We start from the raw sequence: 24,482 nt of genomic DNA on the forward strand, positions 1-24,482 counted from the left end.
GGCGCGGCGGCTGGGAGGGGCGGGGCATAGGCGTGCGACGCAGCCAGTAGGATTGGCGCGCGGGGGGCGCCGGGCGGGGCGTCGGCGCCTTAGCGGCTGCGCCCTGGCCTCTCCGTCCTTTCGGTCCCGGCGGCCGCAGCAGCGCTGAGCTAGCGGCGCCTAACCTCCGGCTCTACGCTCCTCCACTCCACTCTGCGCCCTCTGCGCCGCCAGCTGCGCCACCATGACGGAACAGGCCATCTCCTTCGCTAAGGACTTCCTGGCCGGAGGCATCGCCGCCGCCATCTCCAAGACGGCTGTGGCCCCTATCGAGCGGGTCAAGCTGCTGCTGCAGGTGGGGCGATGCGCGCATGCGCGAACTCGGGGAGCCGGGGATCGGGACCGGGGCAGGGGGCAGCAGGCCTAGCCGGTCGCGTCCACCGGGGCCGGCCGGCGGGAGGGCGCCGGAAGTGCGAGGCCGCACTGCTTTGTCCATGCCGCAGACTTCCGGGGGCTCCTCACGTGAGCGGTGCGCTTGCGCAGAGCGGGGGCCGTGGCGCGCACGCGTTTTTTGGGCCGGGCGGGTGACCTGTGCGCTTGGCGGCTGCGTAGACCGTACCCTGTGGGTGGCTGGGCGGCGGGGCCCAGCCAGTGCTCCCTGTTTGACTTAAATTCTTCTCTCCCTTTTATAGTCATCTGTGCAGCTTTAAGTGTCAGTCAGGTGCAGTGTGTTGTGAAACTGTTGCAAGTGTAACGCGTTAGTTGCCACCTTGTTCCGAGGTTGCTGGCGACATTGTTGTGGCGACAGCCCAGTTGTGAACTGGTAGTTTGCTAAGAACACCGTCCTCTGGGTTGTTTCTCCCGTGAGCCCTCTGCATCCACCCTGCAGGTGCAACATGCCAGCAAGCAGATCGCGGCCGACAAGCAGTACAAGGGCATCGTCGACTGCATCGTGCGCATCCCCAAGGAGCAGGGCATGCTGTCCTTCTGGCGGGGCAACCTGGCCAACGTCATCCGCTATTTCCCCACCCAAGCACTCAACTTCGCCTTCAAGGATAAGTACAAGCAGATCTTCCTGGGAGGCGTGGACAAGCACACGCAGTTTTGGAGGTATTTCGCCGGCAACCTGGCTTCGGGCGGTGCCGCCGGAGCCACGTCTCTCTGCTTCGTCTACCCCCTGGATTTCGCCAGAACCCGCCTGGCAGCCGACGTGGGGAAAACGGGCACCGAGCGGGAGTTCAAAGGCCTCGGCGACTGCCTGGTGAAGATCACCAAGTCAGACGGCATCCGGGGCCTGTATCAGGGCTTCAACGTCTCAGTCCAGGGCATTATCATCTACCGGGCCGCCTACTTCGGCATCTACGACACAGCCAAAGGTGGGTGTGTCCTGGGTTGGGCGGCTATGACAAGGGCACTTGGCAGCGGGTTGTGGTTTGAGTCCCAGGGGCTGGAGTCTGAGACCCAGGGGGGGGCAAGAGCCATCTTCCCGCTGTGTTCTCACGCGGCCGTCCCTCTGTCTGTGTCTGTGTCCCCATTTCCTCTGATAAAGACCCCCGTCAGACTAGGTCAGGGCCACCCTAGTGAGCTCATTTCACCTTCATCCTCCCCTTTAGCAACATGTTTGCAAATACTGTTGTGTTCTGGGGTCCTGGGGCCTGGAGGTCCGCAGGGAATTTTGGGAGGACACAATTCAGTCCCTAAAGTAAGCTCCCCGGAATGTCAGGGCGCAGGCCTGCTGGCAGCTGTGTAAGGGAACAGCCTCACACAGACGGGTGGCTCGTTTCCTCCCTGGGCTGGAGAGGCCCCTCCCAGGCACTCAGCTGTGCTCTGGGACTGTCCCCGGTGCCTTGCAGGTGGCGTCCTCCACCCCGGGCCCCAGAGCTGAGCTTGTCCTGACCTCTCCAGCATCACCTGGTCCTGGGAGCCGCACTGGGGTTGGGGGGGAGGGGGTGGTTGATGACCGCAGCTCCGGTCTCGGGCGGCCGTGGGGGCAGCTGGGGCCTGACAGGGGTGTGACCCCACAGGCATGCTCCCCGACCCCAAGAACACCCACATCGTGGTGAGTTGGATGATCGCCCAGAGTGTGACAGCCGTGGCGGGGGTGGTCTCCTACCCCTTCGACACCGTGCGTAGGCGGATGATGATGCAGTCGGGGCGCAAAGGAGGTACCGTGTCCTAGTCCTGGGGGGTGAGGCCGCCCGCAGGCCCCACGGGCGGCCTTGGGGCCCTAGAAAGCCTGGAGCCATAAGATATGTGGCCCTTCCCAAAGAGGTTTGGGTGGCGCTGTGTGGTGGGGAGGCCTGGTCACGGACGTGTCCCTTCTCTAGGCGGTGCCTCAGCCGTGCCACCTGTGAGCTGTCCCTGCCCTGTCCTCAGCCTGCTGGCTGAGGTGGCCACATGCCCTGTGAGGGGAGGAGACTGGATCTGCAGGCTTCTGCTTGATCATACCCCCCAAAACAGGGCTGGCGGGGCGCTTGGGGGCCCAGGCCTTTCTTCGGCCTGTGCTCAGACCCCCCTCCTGTGGCCCTGAGGGTGGCATCTGGGGTTCGCAGTCTGACACTCGGTCCGCTTTGTGCCTCTTTCCCGACGACCCTGCTGCCCCCCGCCACCCGCCCGCCTGCAGCCGACATCATGTACAAGGGTACCGTGGATTGCTGGCGGAAGATCTTCAAGGACGAGGGCGGCAAGGCCTTCTTCAAGGGCGCCTGGTCCAACGTGCTGAGGGGCATGGGCGGCGCCTTCGTGCTGGTCCTGTATGACGAGCTGAAGAAGGTCATCTAGCGCGTCCCGCATCGGCACTCGGGGCTCGGGGCCCGGGGACCAGGAGCCACACAGAACCTTTCCCTGTCACGGACCGTTGACCTTCAGAACTTCCACTGTCCCCGCCCAGCTGGGGCACCCGCGGTGCCCGGGCAGGGCTCGGGGACGGCTCCCTGGGACCATGAGCACCGGCACCCTGATTCCATGCATTGACGGGGAGGGGGAGGGGACCCCAGCGTCCGGGGCGTGCGGGCGGGGCCGCTGCACCACGCAGGCTGGGAGCCGGGGCCCACGTGCTCCCGGGAACCCGGCTGGGCTTAGTTTTATTTAAAGGAAATCATGTCGCCCATTTGTACCTAAGCACTCTCGTTTTTGCACAGCCGAGCATTTGCGATGACGTTCTATGTTGGGCATTGCTGCAAACAATTAAAACCAGACACAGAACCAGCTCAGGTGCTTTCTTTCCGGTGCAGGGGCACCAGGGGTCGGGCAGGGGCTGCGTGCGCCCTGTAAGTAGGCCCCTGGCCGCCCTTGGGGGGTGAGGAGCAAGTGAAGGTGGGAGACGCCTGTGGCCACCGGGTGCCCCTGCTCTGGAAATCCCTCCAGAAAAGGGCCCTGCTTGCCTCAGGTTCCCTCCCGTGAGCCCCACGTCCCTCCGCCTCCTTCCCTGCAGTGCTTTCCCACCTAGGGACCCTGCGTGGTGCCCCCTCTGCGTGCCACACCTACACCTGCCCTGGGCTGGCCCCAGGCCCTGCTGCAGAGCGAGTGCAGGCATGCCAGCACCAGACTGTCGGCATCCTTGTCCAGCGAGGCAGCCTGCCGGCCCAAGACCTTGGCAGGTGCCAGCCCCAAGGTCAGGTGGCTCCTGCAGGCCAAAGGGACGAGACTGTTCGGCCCTGCCACCTCAGCAGAGGAACCGGCTTCCGACCCACTCAGGCCTTTGCTTGGCGCTGGACACGTTGGGGATCCGTCCCCTCCCATCCATCCTGCCTGCCTCTGCGGCAGCGGCTGGGTTCTGGGTGGGAGCTCTCTTCGGCCCCCCTCCTTCATTCCCACCCCGGAGAGACCAGGCAAGTCCGGGCCTGTGTAATGACCCGTTCCCGAGTCAAGATCAGATCTGCCCTTGGTGCCCGAGGGTGCCCTGTGAAGGCCATGTTCTGCCACTCCAGGGGGTCATTTTCTGGAAGCCAACACTGCAGGCATCTGCCCCCCGCCCCGTGCACTTGGAAGCTGAGGCATGTGAGTAAACAAGGTTAAAGACCGGCAGGCTCTTCCCGTGCCAGGCACGTGTGCTGGGAGGCCCGCTGGAGACCCCGGTTCCTGTGGGCAGGTGTGTGGGCGCCCACGCGCTTCATCCTTTTTCCATGGTTTGCAGGTGGGTGTCCAGTGTCCCCGGGGAGGGCTGTGTGAGCAGTGGGGGTCGCCCGGGGTCCCCTGCTGTCCAGATGCCGCGCCGGGGCTCCCACACCAGGAGTGTGAGCTCCTTCGTTACCTACGCCAAGGTGATGGCGCCGGAAAGCAGATAACAGAGTAGATGGTGCCAAATCCCCTCGGCGCCCCTTGACTTAGGAAGGAGCGAGGGCTGTCCTGGCAGCCTTAGGGTGAGGGGCCAGACCAGTGAGTGGGTTGGAAAAGCACTTTATTTAGGTGTCTCCTCCCCGCCCGTGAGAAACGTCCGCTGTCCACAGGCTGCCAGGCCCTGTGGGGACCTGCCCCGGTGAAGAGCCAGTCCCGCTTCACGGGCCCTTCACAACCTGCACCTCGGCCACTGGACAGTCCTCCGGGGCGGGCGCGCTCGCCTGCCAGGCCATCTGCGGGGTGAGGGACATCCGCGTGGGTCACAAGGCCCCCCGCTGGGTATCGAATGCACCCTGGGCAGCAGCAGGAGCCAACCCACCCAGGGCCTGCCCCGACCTGCCCTCCTGGAGGAGTCCCTGTGGAGACGGCCCCTCCTGGGCTGCCACCTGCCAGGCCTGCAGACAAGCATCTCGCTCCCAGGCAGGGCTGTGGCCACCTGGTCCCCAGACCCACCCGCCTGCAGAAGCCCGGACGTACCATCTTCTCGTGCACAAAGTTGTCCCTGATGGGGTCTTTCATGTGAGGGATGGGAGGGAAGAGCCTCTGCATCACCGCGTACCTGCAAGAAAGTCCCCTGAGCCCTGAGCCCCAGCCAGCACCTGGCCCGTGGGGCCTGCTGCATCCCCTGGAGGAGGAGTCGGGGCCCACCTTCCCTCCCCCCGCCTGGGTGGAGCGACTCGCCTGCAGCTGGGCCTTGCATCTTCCCAAAGGCCAGCCCCCAGGTGCCTCTCACCATGGCAACCTCCTCCTCTAACGCTTCTGCAGGAAGCTGGGGCGGTGGCCGGCCCACTCCTCAAACCCAGCCTCTCCTCAGGCTGTGGGGGCGAAGCTAGGAGGGACCCCGGGGCTGGGTGGGCCATGCAGCACCCCCTCAATTAGGCAGAGCACCCTGCACACGGAAAGGACCCGGCGCCGGGAGCCGTGGGCACTTGGGAGCGCCCGCAGTGATGCTGGCGCTGGCCTGCCCTCAGGGTCGGGGAAGGGACCCAGGAACATGTGTGAAGGGCGTCGCGGGTTGGCGAGTCTGCACAGGGTTTCAAGGAGCAATGTTGGGGGCATCTGGGGACACACAAGTGTGCCTGGCTGCAGCCCGCCTCCCCCTCTGGGCACGTGTGAAGGGTCCAGGGAGGGAAGGGACCTCAAGGACGCGCACTGGGTACCAGCTGCCTACATCCGGCTGGGACCCGACAGCCGAAACCAGGGTCACGTTTCAGAAAGACTCGTTGGGACGCCTGCAGGTCTCCGGGGACAGGCGGGCGCTCGACTGGGCAGGGCAGGCCAGACGCGCACGCGCGGGGGAGGTTGGGGGAAGCGCTTGGAGCGCGGCATTCCAGGAAGATGCGGGCGACTCACTTTTTGCACAGAAGGATCGCGGCCCCCCACCACCAGTGGAGTGGCCAGTGGGATCAGCCAGACGGAGAGGCTCGCTCGGTCCTCCTGGTCGCACACTGGGGAACAGACAGAGTGGTGCTTCGGGATGGCGCTGGCGGCTTCACACAGCTGTGCCCCTTTCCCCGGGGCCCCGGAGGGGTGGGCGGGCACCTGCGCGCCGGGACCCACGCAAATCCCTCCAACCCCACGTGACCCTCCCCTGTAGACTGACGCCCCTACCACCGAGGGACACTTGGGACTAGGGCCGTGCGCTCTACCCTGGCCACTGAGCAGGGACCCCCCTGCAGCGCCAGGGTTTTGAAAGATGTGACACGTGATTCTGCTGCGTCAGTGGCCCAGCCAAACCCAGCGGGGGGGGGGGGGGGGGACACGCGCTGGGGTGGCCTTGGGGACGCGAGGACACGCTGTAGGGGAACCACCACCTTTGCCCCTGCCTCCTGCGTTCTGTCTCCCTGAGTCCTTGAATTTGATACTGTGCCCACCGTGAACTTCTCACGTCCATTTTGATTTTTTTTTTTTAAACATACCGCATTAAAAGATTCATCTTGATGGCCGAAACTTTTGGCGACAGTGACCTGCTCGCCCCCAAGCAGGACAGGCAGCAGAGCCTGGGCAGAGGACGGAGAGCCCAGCAGCCAAGGGACAGGGGGCCTGAGGGTCGGGGACACTGAGTCCAGCAAGGGAACGCAGCTCAGGAGGGGCAGAGGCCGCAGCAGGGCTGGGCAGAAGCAGGAGGGAAGCAGCACCCAGGTGTGACAGCATCTGCCACCAGGGGTGAGGCCAGCTCCTTGTCCAGGAAGCCTGGATGTGGCCCCAGAAGGAGGGTGGAGAGGAGAGAAAGGGGCCCTGTGTCTGCACCCACCCCTCCTGGCGGAGCGCCCCCAGCTGCACACGGCTCTCCCCCTGCTCTTTGGGTCTCTCCAGAACGATTCCCTGTAAGGAGTAGGTTTGGGCTGGGGTGCTGCAGACCAAGCTTGCGAGGGGCCCCAGAGCCAGAAGACCTCCAGGGATCTCCGGGGCCATGAGCCTCACAGGTTCCAAGTAACCCATACGCACCCTGATTGGGACTGAACATGCCACCTAGGTCTCTGCCTTGAGCAGGACTTGAACCCCCCACCTTTTGGTATGCAGAACAACACTCCAACCCACCGAGCCACCGGGCCAGGGCGGGGTGGGGAGGGTAGTTCTGGAAGGTGAGATGACTGTGAGAAGCAGTCAATGTGGAGTAAAGCAGATTGCCCTCCCTGCTGGGGGTGGGTCTGGTCTCATCAGCTGCCGGTCTGAAGAGAAACATTCCCTGCCAAGCCACCCGCAAAACGGGACAGTCCTAGAGCCCGGGAAGCGGGTGTGGTTCCAGAGCAGGCCAGGGACATGTGGCAGCCCTCTCCCTGGGGACGTCTGTCTCGTCAGGCAGTGCTGCTGTCCCCAGACTGACGACTTTGGGCAGCAAACAAGGGCCCCGTCGCCGGGGACAGCTGTGTTACTCCACGGCTCCGGTGCCTCTTTCGGGGACAGTCTCCACCCTCTGCCTTCCTATGGGGTGATCACCCATTGTCCTTGGAGCCCTGCTGTCCACAGAGCAGGTGAGGTGACCCCCACTTGCTTTGGTAGCAGACATCCCAGGAGGTTTCACGGGCTCCCTTGAGGAGGGACAGTGCCTGAAACCTTCACTGCTCACCCAGGAGGGAGAGAGAGAGGGCGCCCCACTCACCGAAGCGCTGGGGGCTGCTCCACCGGCCGCCCGTGGCTCGGATGGTCACTGTGAAGGTTCCGGGGTTGGGCAGCAGCCAGGCGTCTTTGGAGAGGTCCTGTTGGGGGACGGAAAAGAAGGAAGACAGGACCATTGTTGGAGGGAGCACAGCCCTGGGACACCTGGCTCTCGGGCATCTGGCCTCCGGGATGGCGACGATGAAGTTTGGGTGTTTGAACACACCCGGTTTGTGGTATTTGCTACAGCTGCCCCAGGACCCTCCATCAGGCCCCCAGAAGGAATCCGACCAGCCCCGATCGGGGCTGCAGGGACACAGCTGTGCTCGGCGGGGGGCCCCCTGGAGCCCTCTTCCCGCCTCAGCCCAGGCTCTTGGCGTCCAGACCAAAATGTTCTTTATAGTCCGTGGGAGGTAAGTAAATACGGCCCGGCTACCGCCAGCCAGGCCAAGAATGGGGGGGCAGCCATGCGGGGTTTGTGTGGAGAGTGCTTCAGAGGGTGGGATACTGCCACCCCACCCCCACCGAGAGCGATACATCCCCTAAAACAGGTGAGTGGGGCCTTATTCAGACACAGGGCCTTTGCAGACGGGATGAGGGGAGCATCCGAGAGGAGGTCATCCTGGGTCGGGGGGCCCTGCGTCCAATGACAGTGTCCTGAGAAGGGACAGAAGAGGAGACGCAGACCCAGAGGAGAAGCCACATGGAGACGGAGGCAGAGACAGGAGAGAGACAGAGAGTATTAGAGAAAAACGAGGGACAGAGAGACACAGAGTTCACGGCCAAGGTTCATGGATTCTTCTCAAACACGTGGGTCCCTGGGTGGCACCGTGGGATTTGCTGCCTAGAGCTCACAGTTTGGTGACCCCTCACCCCCCACTGAGGAACTCAGGGGCGACTGTGGCCCTATGGGGCAGGACCAGGCCCCTCTGTCTCAGACACCCGGGTCCTCTTTCCTCCGCGGAGACACTGCCCTAAGGGTGCACGGCCCACAGGGGAGAGAGTCCTTCACACTGAAAACTACACTATAGGATGCCCCAGGCAGGAGGGCTGGGGGACTGGGGATGCGGGGACACTCACGTTCTGAATGATGGTAACCTCTGAGCCCTGTAAGACACAAGCAAACGACCGTGAGTGTGCAGCCCGCCCCCTGCAGAGGGTCTGGCTCGTTTAGGTTTCCAGAAACACTGAGCACAAAGCACTCACTAACGGATAATCAATGATACCATACGTAAACCAATGCACAGACGTCCTGAATAGATGCTTGGGTATACAGTGACCAGTAATGGAGGATGAATAACAAATACCGTAACTGAATCAACACACAAAAATAACGAAGAGAGCCCTGGCTGGTGTGGCTCAGTGCATGAGTGCCAGCCTGCAAAGCAGAGGGTCACCGGTTCCATTCCCAGTCAGGGCACATGCCTGGGTTGTGGGCCAGGTCCCCAGTAGGGGGCGCATGAGAGGCAACCACACACGGATGCTTCTCTCCCTCTTCCTCCCTTCCCCTCTGTCTAAAAATAGATAAAATCTTAAAAAATAATAATAAATACAAACAGACAATTCAGTATGGCACAGTCAGTGGAGGATAAATGAAAATATAACGTAAATAAGTAAAAATAATAAATGCAAATGGATAATTGAGTACAAAATGATCACTGATGGAGTATGAATAATATTGTATGTAAATCAATACATAGATATCCTAAATAGATACTTGGGCGTACAGGGGCCAGCCGCGGACAGGCTGGTTGCTTGTCCAGACTCCGGAGGCTTCCTTATCTTTCCCAAACATCATTCCTTTGACAGGTACACATGCAAGAAAGAACCATTCTGTTCTCTAACTTGCTTTTGCCAATCGTCTCTGTGTCTTGTGAATAGCCAACGTGACTTTAGTTTTGCAGAAGCTAAATCCTTTTGGGGCTCCTGTAGTGTGTGTGTGTGTGTGTGTGTGTGTGTATAAGAGAGAGAGAGAGAGAGATCAGCCCTGCAGCCCCAGGGCACACACCAAGACAACAAACAGGCACTTGCCGGGGTGAGCATTTACCTTCTCTATCTTCAGTTCATACTCAAACGTTTTCCTGAAGTGGCTTAACATTTTCCATTGCAGGAGAGCAACAGACTTATTGCAGTTTGCAGTCAGGTTGGGTGCGATTAATTCCTCTGGGGCAGGAAACAAAGAAGCACCGATGTGTAACACAAATCCAAATATTCTCCCGGGAGATACTTTGAAACAGGCATCGTACGGATTTGGGGGTGGGAGGGGTGGAGAGAAGAGTTCCGTGCAGGGCTACCGAGGGGGGACATCTGAACAGACAGGGACGCAGGACTGAAGGGTGTTGGGACGTTGAACTTCCATCTGCTCAGCCCCCCCCGCCCTGCTCTGGGTCAGCCTCTCCCCACCCCTTGGCCTCCTCATTGGGACCCTCTGTGGGCTCCTGCCTGAGTCAGCACTTCCCCAACAGCTGATCCTATTGATCTCAAATAAATCGCCTCTCACGTGGAAAGGCCCTTTCGTTGTAAGGTGAGCGGAAACATCCCGCATCCTTCCTCACCAATGTCTGAGAAAGACTTGAATATTTCAGAGCAGGGAACTCTGGCCTCTCTGCTGGCGCCCTGCACCACGAAGCGGTAGAGACGGTTTTCGTCTTCGTCGGCGGGAAACTGGGAGACGTCAGCAAACTGACACTGGACGTGTGTCCCCGGCCCCTTTTTGGTGTAGTGTGGGCACAACCAGGTGTCGGTGGAACTGAAGCACATTGGGAGTGGTTACGAAGGACCCAGGTCCCCCCACGGCCCCCTGCCCCGTACCCAGGACACCCCAGCCATTCCTCAGGCCACACCTACATGATGTCCTCTACGTAGAAGTCATACTGGACGTCCCGCGGGGCCTCCGCGCCCACCACCCAGCTGCACGTCAGGGTCTGCAAGTCATGAAGCCGACACTGGAGGTGCTGGGCGGCCGCCCTAAGGTTTCCTTCTGGGCTCGCAAAGAAGATAAGCAAAAAAAAAAAAAGAAGAAGAAGAAGAAAAAAAAAAGAAAAGAAGGAAAGAAAGAAAGAAAGAAGAAAGAAAGAAGAAAGAAAGAAAGAAAGAAAGAAAGAAAGAAAGAAAGAAAGAAAGAAAGAAAGAAGAAAGAAAGAAAGAAAGAAAGAAAGAAAGAAAGAAAGAAAGAAAGAAAGAAAGAAGAAAGAAAGAAGAAAGAAAAGAGAAAGAAAGAAAGAAAGAAAGGCCAAGTCCATTTTAGAGTAATGTTATGATTTCGAGATCCCGGGACATCCCCCAGAGCTGTAAGGAAGGATACAGAGACATTCTGTGTGGGTTCTCCGCAGCGACAGAGCAAAATGCTAAGGCCGTCTCTCAACCAAGGATCCCCCACGTGGCCCTTCTAGAATGTCACCTTATTCCCTCCAGCCCCCAACCTTGCCCGCCAGCAGCCTGTTCTCTGTTGCCACGGTTTTGTCCTTTTGGGAACGTCAGGGTTTTTTTTTTTTTTTTTTTTCAGCCTCAATCCCTGGAGATGCTTCCAAGGTCAAGGGACTGATTTTGACATTCCGCAGAGCAAGCCGTCATTGAAGGCAAAAGAGAACCAAAAGAGAAGATTCTGTGCTCACCTTGCCTGGGATACTCAATCCACGTGGAAAACCGTTCCCCGCTGGGCAGAGTGGCATGGACCGTGTAGTTCCAGGCTTTGCATTTGGGAAATACGTACACAGGACAATAACGATTGTTTTTTGCCTAAGACAGAGAAATAGGGATGTATTGTTGAGAAGACACACTGAGTCTCATGCTGATGATATTGAGATTTTTAAAAAGATTTTATTTATCTTTAGACAGAGGGGAAGGGAGGGAGAAAGAAGGAGAGAAACATCCATGTGTGGTTGCCTGTAGGGCGCCCCCTACTGGGGACCTGGCCCACAACCCAGGCCTGTGCCCAGACTAGGAATCGAACCGGTGACTCTTTGGTTTGCAGACTCGTGCTCAATCCACTGAGCCACACCAGCCAGAGGGATATTTAGATTTTTCATGAAAACTGTAGTTATTCCCAATTTATCTACAGGCTCACTCCCATCCCGGCTGCATGCCAGCAAGGCCAGCTGTACATGAGGACAAGAAGAAACTCCGTGAATTCCTCAGGGCTCGCTGGGCCTTCGGTAGGAGCGAAAGGGAATGAGTAGTCAGAACACAGAATTTTTTTTTTTTTAACAGGAGAGGAAATACTTTGCCTGATCCATGCCATCACACATTTCTACAAATCTGTAGAATGCACGACACCAAGAGTGAGCTCAGACAGAAACTGTGCATTCTGGGTAATCAGGGCGGGTTCATCCATCGTAAGAAATGTCTGTTCTGGTGGGAGGTGTTGGTTGTTAGCGGGGGAGGCCCGGCCGAGGAAGTAGGGGACACCCAGGAACCCTCTGCATCTTCCCCTCAACTTTGCTGTGAGGGGAAGCTACAACTAAGTTTGCTTGTGTGGAAAGCTAGGAAACGGGCTGTAAAATAATTCCACTTACAAATAAATATAGACAGAGCATACCTTCCTGAGGATACAGTAATACATAAGACATGGCAATGGGGGAGACCGAAACTGATAAAATAAAAACTGAAACGTACGTGAATCAAAGATCAGAGGAAAGCGTAACAGATCAGAATCACGCGGTGTTCCAGCTTGGCACCGACCGACATGTACAAAAAATTCACAGGAAAACGTCAAACTTTCTAACATCATGCGGGTTAGGAGTCCCAGATAAAGACATTCACTCTCGTTTCACCCAGTAACACAGCTGCTACAAATGTATCCAGAAGACCGGCGGGTGGCAGAGTGTGGGAGAGCAGGTGTCTCCCCTCCTGCCTCACCGGTGCCGAGGGCGCCTCTGGGGCCACCTGTCAGCCCCAGCGCTGTGGCGTTCACGCCCTGAGCTCGTGCAAAACGGGGACGCCGAGATCTCATTCTCAAGCAGGGAGCCGGGGTTTGGGAAAAGTGGAGGCACCCGCGGCAGGTCTGTCCCCTGCATGCCGAGTTGTCTTGCCTGTGGGCCCCGGCGTGCAGCTGCTGAGCCTTTTCTGTCCGTGAGGGACACGGGACGTGTCATTTCTGGCGAATCGGATCGGCCCCAGAGGAAAGCCCCCACTCTGCTGGTATCAGGCATTCTCCCCCTAGTCGCTCAGCCAGAAGCCCCCACACCTCAAACCGCTCTCTCACGCCCGTGTAACTAGATCTTTAGTCCCTGACTCGTAAAACGTGAGCAGACCACCAGAGGCTCACAGAATTCTGGTAAAATCCCGTAACCGCGGGATAGAAACTAAAACATAAAGGAGAACAAAATCTAAAAGAAGGGGCTGGAGAGGAGCCAGGGAGAAGAAAACTTAAAAGTAAATGAGCAGGGATATGCTTAGGGCTCAAATAAGATACACTCCAGTTCTAAGACAAGAATAGGACCCTATTAAAAAAAAATGTGAAAGAAGCAGAAATAAAAGTAGCTTGTGGAACTCCGAGAGCTGAAGTGAAATCAGACCATATATAACAGGATTGGGACATGTGTTCGGGTAAAGCTGTAGGACAGGAGAACTAACAGGCCCTGGCAATGGAGGAGAACTTGATGTTGGTAATCGGCCAATCCCCCAGGGCAATTAGGGATGGAAGAATCGTATGGAATACTCAGTTTCCAGATAAAAGAAGAGGGAAGAGAATGAAGGGACCAGTTCTGAAAGACCAACACCAGAAAGACAGCATTCGTATCAGAGAGAGAGAGAGACAGAGGGAGATGGAAGGAGGAAAATCCCTCACAAAAAAGTTAAACACATCCCAGAACGGAAGGAGGTAAGTCTCTGGATCGAAAAGACCCACTGAATGGGCAGCACCACAGACAAAACCACTGATGCCGAGAATTCCGGCACCCAAGGCTTGGAGCGGAGGGGCAGACGCTTGGGGGCGCTGCTAGGGAGAAAGAAACGTTTTCATATTCCAAGGACAGAACATCGCCATGACGTCCATCGCACGTCTGAACACCAGTGTTGCTGCGTGGAAAACTGCGGGGCAGAAATTACCCGCTCACAGTTCCACAGCCAGGCAAGCTGTGTGCATCCACGGTCGCCGCGGATCCTAGATATTTTCCGGCGCTCCAGGTGGCACAATATGTGCTTCCCATGCACGATCTCTCATGGAGCTCCTATAGGATGCGTAGGTTTTCAAAAACAAGCAGACCCACCCGCCAAGCAGGTGGGTGTGTAAAGCGGGAAGGCGGGAGGAAGAGGATTCCGACTGGAGGAGATGGTGCGTAGGCCAGAAGGAGTGGAAACACGCCGGTGGGGGCCGCAGGGCCACCCTAGAAGGGTAGTTTTACGCCCGCCGTGCGGGACAGCAGTCCAAACTCAAGCATTTCTACGAGTTTCTAGGAGAGACTTTGAAGGACACTGTGCTGCTATTTTGAGAGGGTAGTCCGCCATTTGGCCAAAGAGTTTGAAGTTAAAGATTTGGAGGTCTTAACCCCAATCTGGCTGTGTTTGGGAGATACATCTTTCCAGAGGGGATGCAGGTGAAATGGGGTCCCTAGGGGGGGGCCCTGATCCCACAGGACTGGGGTCCTTATTAAGAAGAGGAGATGGGGACACAGACACACTCAGAGGGACGCCCTTGTGAGGACACAGGGGGATGACAGCCGTCGCATGCCCAGGAGAGAGGCCTCAGGGGGAGCCAGCCCTGCCCGCCCCTGCGTCTCAGCCTCCAGCCTGCAGAACGGGGAGACATGAGCCTGCACCGTTAGCCCATCACTCTGTGGTCCTCAATCAGGGCAGCGAGAACAGACTAACACCAGGGCGATGGGGACGGCATTAAATTTACAGTGATTCCAGGACCCCAAGTTTATTGTCAAGGAAGCGGATGGCTCCCTTTCCTCGTGAGACACGCCACGTGGTGAACAGATGGAATTCTCTTGTGCTCGCCCGAGAGGTCAGTGCCAGTCCTCAGGCGTCCAAAGCCGGACACAGGGGAAGCTGAGCCAGGACGGGCCTGGCGTGGGGTGGGCGGCGAGGGGGTGGGGGACGGGGATGCCTCAGCACTCCGTTGCCGTGGGGCTGGCTTGTGCCCCTGCAGTGTCTCAGCCTGCGTTCACAGCCACCCCGTCCCCTTCGACACCTTCCACAGGACGAGCCCTGTGCCCCATGCCCGGGAATCCTCTCCCCACATCCTACCGCTGTGCCCGGCGCCGAGCTCGCATCTCTGTGGAGTCAGAGGTGGGTTCAGCCTTCACGGAAACAGCCGGACATGGGCAGCGTGGCCAGTGCAGGGAAGCTGGCTTACCGTTTTGCGAGAACCTCCATTCACATAGCACTTGATGCTGGAAACATTTCCGCGGAGGTCCCAGGTCAACCTCTTACTGCGTGGGTCCAGCCGTAAGTTCGTGATGGGCGGGTTGAGGCCTGAAATGCAGACAAGTGCAGTGAGGACAAGCGGGCGCGCTGGAGCCGGCACCTTGGGGGGTGGGGGACCTCTGTTCTCGCTCTGAAGTAGCCCACGCCCCGGGAAGTGGCGTTCAGCGTAGGTGAGGGGTTGCCGGAGCTGGCAGGGGTCACAGGCAATAGTGTCTTACTCCACTCATGAGCTGACCTCCGCCACCCCCCTTCATGGGGGGAGCATTCAGAACGGCACATCATGTCTGCCATGCCGGTGTACAAAGAAAGAACTGTGCCCCCACCCCCGTAAAAAACTCAGAACTATCTTTTGGAGAGTGGGCCCCTTATTGGACAGGCTTCCCCTAGCGGGTGTGAGTTCTAGGAACCCATCTGTATCAGTGCGCCAGCTGGCGTTGTTGTGAGAGGCTGCATTCAGCTTCAGGGAATTTTTTTTTTGAAGACTCTTTCAAGGCGCTTCCCCATTTCATGATGGGGCGTTGATACCTGCCCACACCACACTGAGTTTTCAGCAGTTTTTAACCAAAACCGGCATGACCCCCGTGCCCCAGCTGCCCTATTCACCCAATCTCGCCCTGAGTAACTTTTTTTCATTTTCCCCAGGGGGCGGGGGAAGTCTTCCAAGGGAAACGTTTTGCCCATGTGGAAGAAGTGAAAGTAAAAATGGTAGACGCACTAAAACGCATCAGAATCGACACGTTCAGACACTGTTTTCAGCAGTAAAACAAATGTCTCGACAGGTGTATTGCATCCAATGGAGAGTCCTGCGAAGGGACTGAAGTTTAAACATGCAAAAATAAATACGCAATGTTTCATAAATAAATTCTGTTTTGGGGGGACCCCTCTCATAGGTGAAATGGGCCTTTCGTAACCAGGTATCTCCGAGGATAGATTCACGCTGAGAACCGACCACAAATTCTGGTGTAGATATTTAGCTCACTCTCTCACACAGAATATATATCTTTTATATAGAAGCTTTGCACGTTGCAACAGAATATATATCTTTTGCTCTACTTCCTGAAACACGAGGCACGATAATTAGTGATATTCATGTTGTTATATAGCTCACCAGCTGAGCAATGCTTCATGTTGTTGGAAAACCTCTCAGAGAACTGTAAAGACAGCTTAAATTAAAGTCCCAGAAGCACATTTTGTGCCAACTGCAACCGTATAAAACCTGAACTAAGTGTTGGTACATTTGAAAAAGATTTAACTCATTCGCAGTATATTTACTCACTGTGACAGAATCAAATTCAAGATCAATTTTAAAAATCTGGAAAACACCTAATATTGGCAAATAAAACAGCACACTTGTAAATCACCACATGGGTCATCAAAAAAAGAAATCTCAACAAAATTGAGGATGTGTTTTGAACTGAATAGAAGTAAAATAAAAAAATGTGGTAGGCAGCTACCACAGGACTTAGAAGGAAATCTATAATTTTAAATTTGCATGTGAGAAAAGAAAGGTTTAAATTCAATGGCCTAACTTTCCTGTTAAGAAGTGCAAGAAAGAAGAGCAAACTAAACTTAAAAAGTAAACTGAAAACCAAATCCCTAAAATAATATATATGAGAAAAGTCAATTGAAAAGGCTTTGGGAGAAGGGTACAGATATTCAAAACACCCCAAAGCCGGGTGTATGGAATGATGAATATAATAGATAACCGTTGGCTTAGAATGACCCAGAAAAAAAAAAAAAGGGAGGAAGACAATGAACAAATTGGTGAATGAAAGTGGGGAAAATGACACATATTTCTCAGGTGGATACCAGACTTCCTGGGGGATGATTTTATAAGTTATATAATCACCATAGTGTAAACCTGAAACTAATACACTGTTACATGCCCACTGCAATTGACAAATGAAAGAAATTTCGCCCTGGCTGCTGTGGCTCAGTGGACTGCCTGCCGGCCTGCGAACCAAATGGTTGCCAGTTCGATTCCCAGTCACGGCACATGCCTGGGTTGCGGGCCAGGTCCCCAGTAGGGGGCGCAGGAGAGGCAGCCACACATTGATGTTTCTCTCCCTCTCTTTCTCCCTCCCTTCCTGTCTCTCTAAATACAAGTAAACACAATCTTTAAAAACGAAAGAAACATAAAAGAAATTTGAGCACATTCATGCCAATATAGTCAACAATATGTAACATAAACAAACTCCTCGAAAGACAGAAATTAACACTGATGTAGGAAACAGAAACCCTGAGTAGCTGGATACCTATTCATTCCGTATCGCAGCTGCTACAAATGTATCAAGTAGAAGAGAATAGAATTTCTAATAAAACTCTTCCCATACAGAAGCCTTGTGGATGGATTCTTTCCTTTTACCAGGGAAGAAATTATACCAACCTCCTCCAACTGCTGAAAGAGGAAGGGGCCAGGAACAATGTCCCGACGGATTTGACGAAACCAGTGTGATGCTGATGCCGAATCCAAGGTGTTAAAGATAAAGTAGACGCCAATATTCCTTATAAACACAGACACAACATTTCTTCCCTAAATGACATGAAAGAAACCCCAGCCACATATGAAACCGATAAGACCTCCCGCCCCGTGAGACTTAGTAACTCCAGGTCCGTCAGGGTGTCTTCACCGCCAATATCAATAACAAAACACAGATTATCTTCTCAATAGAAGCAGGAAAAAAAAATAAAGACAACCATGTGGGATTTATAAAAATTGTTCACACCCGTTTGGGCTTAAAAACTCAGCAAACTGGAAATAAAAGGCAGTGTTCTTACCCTGATTTCAAAAAAAATAAGTATGGAAACCCTACAGCTAATTCAGACTCTATAGTGAATGACTAACCACGTCTCCCGAAGACATGAGGGAGGCCGGGCATCTGGTGTGACTCTTCTATTGCATCGTGTCCCGTGCCCATGGCCTCTGAGGTGCAGCCGCACAAGGTGGGCACTTTAGGGTCTTTAGCAGGGAATTGTTACAATTTTGGAGCATGTTGCCTACATCTTTTTGGCTTCAGTCAATTTGTCCTAGAAAGAGACTCACTTCCTCCTTGTGGTCAGTGATGGTGGAATGCCCACAGCCCTGCAGAGACCACAAACACGGCCACCACTACTGACCCAGCAGGGACCCGGAGAGGGGCCCTCAGAAGGCCAGGAGGAGGGGAAGGGGGTCTGAGAACTAGAGAGGCCCCCTCCCCACCCGAGAGGCCCCTGCTTCTGCTCGTCTCTCTGGTCCCCGGCTGCCGCCCCGGGACCACGTGCTTGCCAAAGAAACAGGGCAGAAGCAATGTGGGGCACTTGCGACTCTGACCCAAAAAGTCCTGGGTGGAACCTGCAAAGTCCTCCACCCACATGAGGGGCCCCAGGGGAGGATTCTGGGTCATTGAATGGTTCCTGCAACCTGGGAACTTACACGGAAACAGGGCCTTTGCAGGTGGGTTGGGGGAAGGATCTGAGAGGAGGTTGTCCTGGGTCAGGGGGTCCCTGCGTCCAATGACAGTGCCCTGAGGAGAGACAGAAGAGGAGATGCAGACCCAGAGGAGAAGCCACGTGGAGACGGAGGCAGAGATGGGAGGGACGCAGCCACCAGCCCAGGGACGCCTGGAGCCCCCAGAGCTGGAAGAGGCAGGAAGGCCCCTCCCTGGAGCCTGTGGAAGGAGCACGGCCCTGGCACACCTGGACCTCAGACGTCTGGGCTCCAGAACAGGGGGCGGGGGGAGGAGAGTGGGTTAATGTCTGTTGTTTAAGCCCCAAGTTTGTGGCCCTTGGTTGGAGCAGCTGTTAGGGCCTGAATGAGTTTCCTCCCAATTCATGCACGGAAGCCCAGACTCCCAGCATGCGGTGTTGGGAGGGGAGGGCTTTCCCGGGGGGCTGGGAATTAGATGAGGCAAGGACGGTGGGTCCCCAGGATGGGATTCGTGTCCCTCTGGCAAGGAAAGACCTCGCCCCACCACCTTCCACGTCAGGACACAGAGAAAAGGCAGACACGGGGGTCTCACGAGGCACCAGCCACCGACTCTCTGGTGGTGGACTTCCAGCCTGCAGAACTCTCAGAAATCACCGTGTCTGTGGAAAGCTGGTATCAGCCTGAGCAGACAAAGGAGGCTCCCCGAGCAGATGCCCCAGCCTCCCCACCAGCACCCCACAGCTGCCCCCACGCACCTTTAGGGAAGGATGGCCCTGGATAAGGGTTATGAAATCTGGTGGCCGGGACCACAGCCCCTGCCGTCCTGGGTGATGCAACAGCCTGAGCTGCTGGGCGTGGGCCTTGGAGGTTTAAAAATACCTCCTTCGTTCCAACACGCTGAGGCTCTAAAATCGTGCCCCTACGTGTTAAGAAAAATAACACAAATGGAGCCCCTCTAAAACAGAGCCACCGCCCCCCCCCGGGGGAGCTGCCTCGCACACTGGATGCCTCCAACCTGTGGGCATTGAAACAGGACTGAGTCACCTCTGCATGGGGCCGAAAGCCACCCTGTGTCCCAAAGAACTGTCTGCAAAGGTAACGGGAAAGCAGACGGGGTAACGACTGGACGGATGAGCACAGGACTGAGAATGAAACACACTGTTGAGAATCAGCATCACGACGTCATGTCATCTGCACCCACAGCCACGCCTCCCTGCTGCGGGTGTCCTTGTCCCCTCCCCCTTCTCCTAAGTGCCACCCCTGCGTCTCCTCCTGGGGACCCTGTGTAGGCTCCTGCCTGAGTCAGCGCTTCCCCAGTAGCTGTTCGTATGGATCGCAAAGAAATGCGGTTGCCCCTCCCTTTGGAAGGCCCTTTATTTCTGGGTGAACAGAGGGAAAATGGACACATTAAGATGCCCAGGGCAGCGTACGGGCTGTGAATCGGAAGCACCTGTGTGTCCTCTGTCCCTGTGGCCTCCGTCCTTGGCCATGGGGAGAACACCACCAGGGGAAGGCTCTGGCAGCCCAAGATGCAGTCTCCCAGAACACGGTCATTTCACGGAGGGACGCTGATCCCAGGTGTCACCGCTTAGGGCCAAAGCACTGGTGTTTTTTAGTAAATAACCCCCCAAATCCTCACAGTGGTGGGGATCTAGCTGTTGGCAGGGTCACTGGCCTCGGGTGGCTTGGGGAGGAATGTTTGCAGGCTTCGCGCCCAGCCTCTCCGGGGTGCCCCAAGTTCTCAGCATTTGTTGGCTTGTGGGTGGACCGCCCCAAGCTCAGCTCCCATTGTGATGGGGTTCACAGGGCGTGTATGGGCCTAAACTTCCTCCTTTTTATAAGGACCCCATGCTGTAGCCGAAGGCCCCCGCTGGTCCTCACCTCAGTTGGCCACACCTGCAGAGAGGCCACCCTCAATATGTCACAAGTGCGTGTGGGGAGGCTAGGACGTGAGCATTCCACCTGTTGCTGTGGTCTTCCCAGGAGTAGGACACTATCCGCAGACAGGAAGGGATCAGCTGTGGACTCTGAGCCACGGCCAAGCCCCGCCCCTTGACGGTGCTGAGCTCCGGGTCCTGGGCTGTGGTTTGTGCTAGCTTTGCAGCGTGGTCCCACTGGGGGTCCCAAAGCGCTGTGTTGCCTCTTTGGGCAGCATGGGACTCTACAGGGATGTCAGCACCAACCGTCTCACTAAGAGCAGAACGCCGCGGCCAGCCCGCGCCCTTGGGGGGGGGGGGGTGCGCCTACCTGGGTCCAGCGGCAGCACACTGCAGACGGGTATCAGTAAGACGACGAGCCGCAGCAAGGCCATGGTGCAGGCGGCCCCCTGGGGGGGCTCGAGCTGCTGCAAGAGAACCGAGACACCGTGTGGGCGGACAGCGTGTGGGCGTGGCTTCGGGGACGGGAGTGGGCGGTGGGAGCTCCCTGGGAACTGAGTGCTATGGAAGCAGGCAGCTGGGTGCAGGAGGAAGGCTCTGGGGTGTGTGCTTGCACGTGGGCACGTGCATAGGTGGGCGTGTGCATGGCTGTGTGCACGTGTGTCCACGCAGGTGTCCGTGCGTGTGCACACCCGTGTTTGCGTGCGTGTGTGCACATGTGCGCGCGCACGTGCCAGCGTGTGCCCACATGCCTCCGGGCGCGCGCACACACACACAGTGGTGCACGCACGTGTGCACGCGCGTCAACGTATGTGCCCTCGTCTCCACGTGTGCGTGCACGTGCAACACACAGGCTGTGCGTGCCAGTGTCTTCACGTGCACACACATTGTGCATGCATATGTGTGCATGCCTCGTACACATGTGCAGGCACGTGTGTGCTAGCGCGCGCGTGCCAGTCTGTGCTCACATGTCTGCTCGTGTGCTCTTTGTGCGTGCATACATGCGTGGTAGTACACACGCATGGGTACATGTGGGTAGCTCAGTGTGTCCTCTAGGAGCGCCCGCCCTGGGCTCTCAGCGGCCCCTCGGCTCCCGCCCCGCCCAGACCCCGGAGAGCACCCGCCAGGAAAAGCGCCAGGAAGCGCCGCGAGGACGGAGCAGTGGAAGGAAGTCTCATTAAAACCGAGCAGCCAGGGCCGAGAGGACTTCCGAAGGGACGCAGTTACGGTAAGTGAGCCCTGCGCTGGCCAGCAGTGCCCGCCGGGACTTCTTTCTAGAACCCTCCCCGGTGGGCCGCAGGGCTTCCCCCGTGTGTGTGTGTCCCCTAAGGACACTGGCACTGCATGTACGACCCCCCTGACCCAGGACGACCTGCTCTCACACGCTCCTGAGGCACCCCCACCCCCCCCCCTCACGCTGACACATCTTTCGCAAACAGCACTCTGGCTTTGGCGGCCGGCCGAAGGGACAGTTCCAGGACAGGAGACTGGCTTGTTAGTGGAGACGTCTGGGGACACAGGTCTCGCCGTCCGTTTGCAGTACAGGGCCTAGGAGGAGGCGAGCGAGGGCCGCGTCCCCACGCTGCACTGTGTGACATTTAAGGCCGTGTTTATTCGAAGGCCAAAGCAGCCCGTCTCGGGACGAAAGGAAGGTCAGCGTTTGAAACATCAGCACGGCCTGGGACATGCCTCTCGTTCACAGAGAACGCCCGGTGGCTGCGGTCCGCCGCCTGGGTGTCGGGTGGGACGCGGTACCCGGCGTCCGCGTGGACGCCCTGTGCAGAGAACCCTGCTTTGTAAGCACCCTCACCCGCCCGCATCTTCCCTCGCCCACCGCAGCGGACTTGCTTCCAAGAACCATACGGCTGTAATGTCGTCCCCGTTGTCCCCAATTACAAACCTGGAGTGCACCAAGCCTGCCAGCTGCACATGAGGCTGCGGTCAGCAGAGAAGAGGCGAGATTAGGGGGTCGGGGCTCAGCACCCCTCCACCCGCCTGCCTGGAGATTGGGAACCTAAGCCCGGCTCTATGCCAGCAGCATGGGGAAGGCTGTGGGTATGGGTGGACAGGTCTCTGTCTGCTCATTCACTGCTCAGTCCCTGACCCGCAGGCCCCAGGCTGACAGGTGGTCATCGTGACCCACGGCTCTAAGGATCCACATGCCCTGGACGTTCGAAGCTGCAAAGGGCCACCGGGGTGGGTGTGTGTGAGCCAGGGCCTGTGTAGGGTCTGCGACCCACTGGAGCCCATGAGCCCCCAGGGTGGCGTGCCCCAGTGCGAGGCAAGCATCCTATCGAGGCCGTCCACACCCTTGCCTGTAGGGCCTCGGGCCAGCAGGACCCGTGGAGTGGGAATGTGGGGCGCAGATGCCACCTCCCCGTGGTCTGACCCGGTCCACATGCTGCGTGGTGCTCCCAGGACACGAGTGGACGCTCCGTGCCCGCTCGCTGTCACCCCAGCCTACATCGGCACCTTACCTGGGACGCAGAGCAAAGTCCCGTGTGAGAGAGACCCCCTCCTGGCGGGTGTCCTGCGGGCCGGGAGTCCCCCTTCAGGCCCCTCCCTCTGGCATTGTGTTGTTCTCGGTGCTGCAGGAGCTGAGGAGAAACCACAGTGTGTGTTTCCCCGATTCAGCTTTTTATAGCCGCCCGGGCGGGGCCACCGCCCCCCTCACCCCCACCCCAACCAGGCTTGTGGCCAGGGGGGCGGGTAGGGGCGTCTAGTTCAGGAAGCTTGTGCGTGCCTCTCTCTGAATCTGGGGTTCGGCAGAATGACAAGAGCTGTGTGTTTTCCCTGAAATGCAGCCCTTTTTCAAAACTGCCATTTTCGTGTTCTTGTTTCTTATCGACGGTTCCTCTTTGCTGTCAGCCGAAGGCCGACTCCCACGACAGACGGACTTGAGCAACTTCCTGCAGGTGCCGACGGAGCCAGGGAAAGGGGCTCGCGTGCCCTCAGGTGGGGGGCGGGGTGGGCAGGGCGATGACCCTGTGTCCCCGGTCCGTCTCTGCCCAAGGAGTTTCTTGGTTTGCATCCAAGATGCACTGAGCTGCCCCAGCTTCCCTTCTGGCTGTAGGCCATTCCCTCCGCTCAGCAAAGCCCCTGTGGACGTGCGTCCCTCCCTGCCCTTCCTCCGGCCCTCAGTCCACCTCTCAGTCGCCCTCCCCCTCCCATCCCCCCTCCCCTCCCACGAAGCCCTCTCCCAAGATGCTGGCTGCTTGGTTGAATTGTCTGCCCCCCCCACCCCCCCACCCCCCCGTCTCCATTTACATCTGCCTGGGACTTCAGAACGTGAATAGGTCTGCAAACAGGGCTGCTTCCGCTGTCCTGAAATTCGGGGGCGCACCCCCTGGAACATGGGGGTCTCCACGGGCAGCGGCCTGGGAAGAGAGAGACCAGCTGAGAAGGGAGCGTAGCCCTGGGGAGACGAGGGATGCAGAGATGTGTCCACAAGCCAAGGACGCAAAGGTGGCCGGCCACTCGCAAGGGTTAGAAGAGGCGGAAAGCCCTCCCTTGGAGCGTCCGGATGTGAGAGTGGCCCTGGGACGCCTGGACCTCAGACGCTGGGTCTGCAGGATGGGGGAGGGTGAGTCCCTGTGGGTTGGAGCCCCCAGGTTGTGTGGCTGTGGCTGCCCCACACCCCATGGATCTCGGGTCTTGGTGGCTGAGCAGCCCCAGGTTAGGACAAGAACCGTTCTCCCCTGAAGGGTGGGACCAGGACTCCGTCCCTCACCCCACCTGGGGGGGGGGTCATGCCCATCTTGGTGAGAATTCAGGCAATTCTGAAACTCGGGGTGTAGGAGTGCCGGGACCCCTCACAGTGCTCAGGGACCCATGGTGCACGGTGGGTGGTTGAGGTGCGTGGTGGGAGGTCAGTGGGGGTGGGACAGAGGGGTTCATAGGGCTGCTGAGACCCGAGGGCCATCTGCTGACCCCGAGCTGGACCCCTGGCCACGCAGCCACAGTGGGCACCAGGGGTGGGAGACTCCAGTCTGCCTCCTTGTTCTTCCTTCCTTATTTTTATTTTCAGTCTTTTTCTTTTTTCTGTTTCTGTGCCTTTGCTTTCTCGCTTGCTTTGTTTTTCTTCCTTTCTGTGTTTTTCTGTTCCTCTCTTTTTCTTACTCTTTGTTTCTTTCTGTCTTTCCTCTTTCTTTTCCCTCCGACAGGCCGAAACGCACGGAACACGGAGCAGACATCCGTGTTTGGGCCGCGGGTGGCTGGCCGGCTGGAGGACGAGCACCTGTGCCCTGAGGCCAGAGGAGGCTCTCGTCCACACCTGCTTCCCGCCCGCTGCCCTGCACCCTGCATTGTCCCTTGGACACACAGAGGGGACCACACGCCGGAGAACGGAAGAGGGGAAGGGACGCCCAGGGGTGGGCGGTTGGGGATCCCATGTTGGGAGTGGAACGTGCCAC

General features: G+C 57.6%; 2 protein-coding genes across 2 annotated transcripts; one reads left to right on the plus strand and one right to left on the minus strand.

Moving 5' to 3' along the window:
* The first annotated feature begins 116 nt into the window (after positions 1 to 116).
* Positions 117 to 3,186, plus strand: LOC139440530 (ADP/ATP translocase 3). Its single transcript, XM_071220287.1, has 4 exons — positions 117 to 334; positions 869 to 1,355; positions 2,004 to 2,144; positions 2,603 to 3,186. The coding sequence occupies exons 1-4, from the start codon at positions 224 to 226 to the stop codon at positions 2,758 to 2,760; spliced, it is 897 nt and encodes a 298-aa protein (XP_071076388.1). The 5' UTR covers positions 117 to 223; the 3' UTR covers positions 2,761 to 3,186.
* A 1,149-nt stretch (positions 3,187 to 4,335) lies between these two features.
* Positions 4,336 to 23,000, minus strand: LOC112313317 (interleukin-3 receptor subunit alpha). Its single transcript, XM_071220267.1, has 12 exons — positions 22,548 to 23,000; positions 20,441 to 20,537; positions 14,717 to 14,835; positions 11,031 to 11,154; positions 10,264 to 10,396; positions 9,972 to 10,165; positions 9,464 to 9,579; positions 8,497 to 8,523; positions 7,421 to 7,517; positions 5,671 to 5,765; positions 4,795 to 4,876; positions 4,336 to 4,550 (listed from the first exon to the last, which is right to left on the minus strand). The coding sequence occupies exons 2-12, from the start codon at positions 20,502 to 20,504 to the stop codon at positions 4,336 to 4,338; spliced, it is 1,266 nt and encodes a 421-aa protein (XP_071076368.1). The 5' UTR covers positions 20,505 to 20,537; positions 22,548 to 23,000.
* Between the last annotated feature and the right edge of the window lie 1,482 nt (positions 23,001 to 24,482).

This window comes from Desmodus rotundus, chromosome X, assembly GCF_022682495.2.
Source record: "Desmodus rotundus isolate HL8 chromosome X, HLdesRot8A.1, whole genome shotgun sequence".
NCBI classification, from domain to species: domain Eukaryota; kingdom Metazoa; phylum Chordata; class Mammalia; order Chiroptera; family Phyllostomidae; genus Desmodus; species Desmodus rotundus.

Coding starts and splice junctions, on each gene's coding strand:
- LOC139440530 (XM_071220287.1), top strand. CDS start 224: ATGACGGAACAGGCCATCTCCTTCGCTAAGGACTTCCTGGCCGGAGGC. Junction 1,356..2,003: donor CATCTACGACACAGCCAAAG/GTGGGTGTGTCC, acceptor GTGACCCCACAG/GCATGCTCCCCGACCCCAAG. Junction 2,145..2,602: donor GCAGTCGGGGCGCAAAGGAG/GTACCGTGTCCT, acceptor GCCCGCCTGCAG/CCGACATCATGTACAAGGGT.
- LOC112313317 (XM_071220267.1), bottom strand. CDS start 20,504: ATGGCCTTGCTGCGGCTCGTCGTCTTACTGATACCCGTCTGCAGTGTG. Junction 11,155..14,716: donor ATGGAGGTTCTCGCAAAACG/GTAAGCCAGCTT, acceptor TCTCTGTCTTAG/GCAAAAAACAATCGTTATTG. Junction 10,397..11,030: donor GATTGAGTATCCCAGGCAAG/GTGAGCACAGAA, acceptor TTGCGAGCCCAG/AAGGAAACCTTAGGGCGGCC.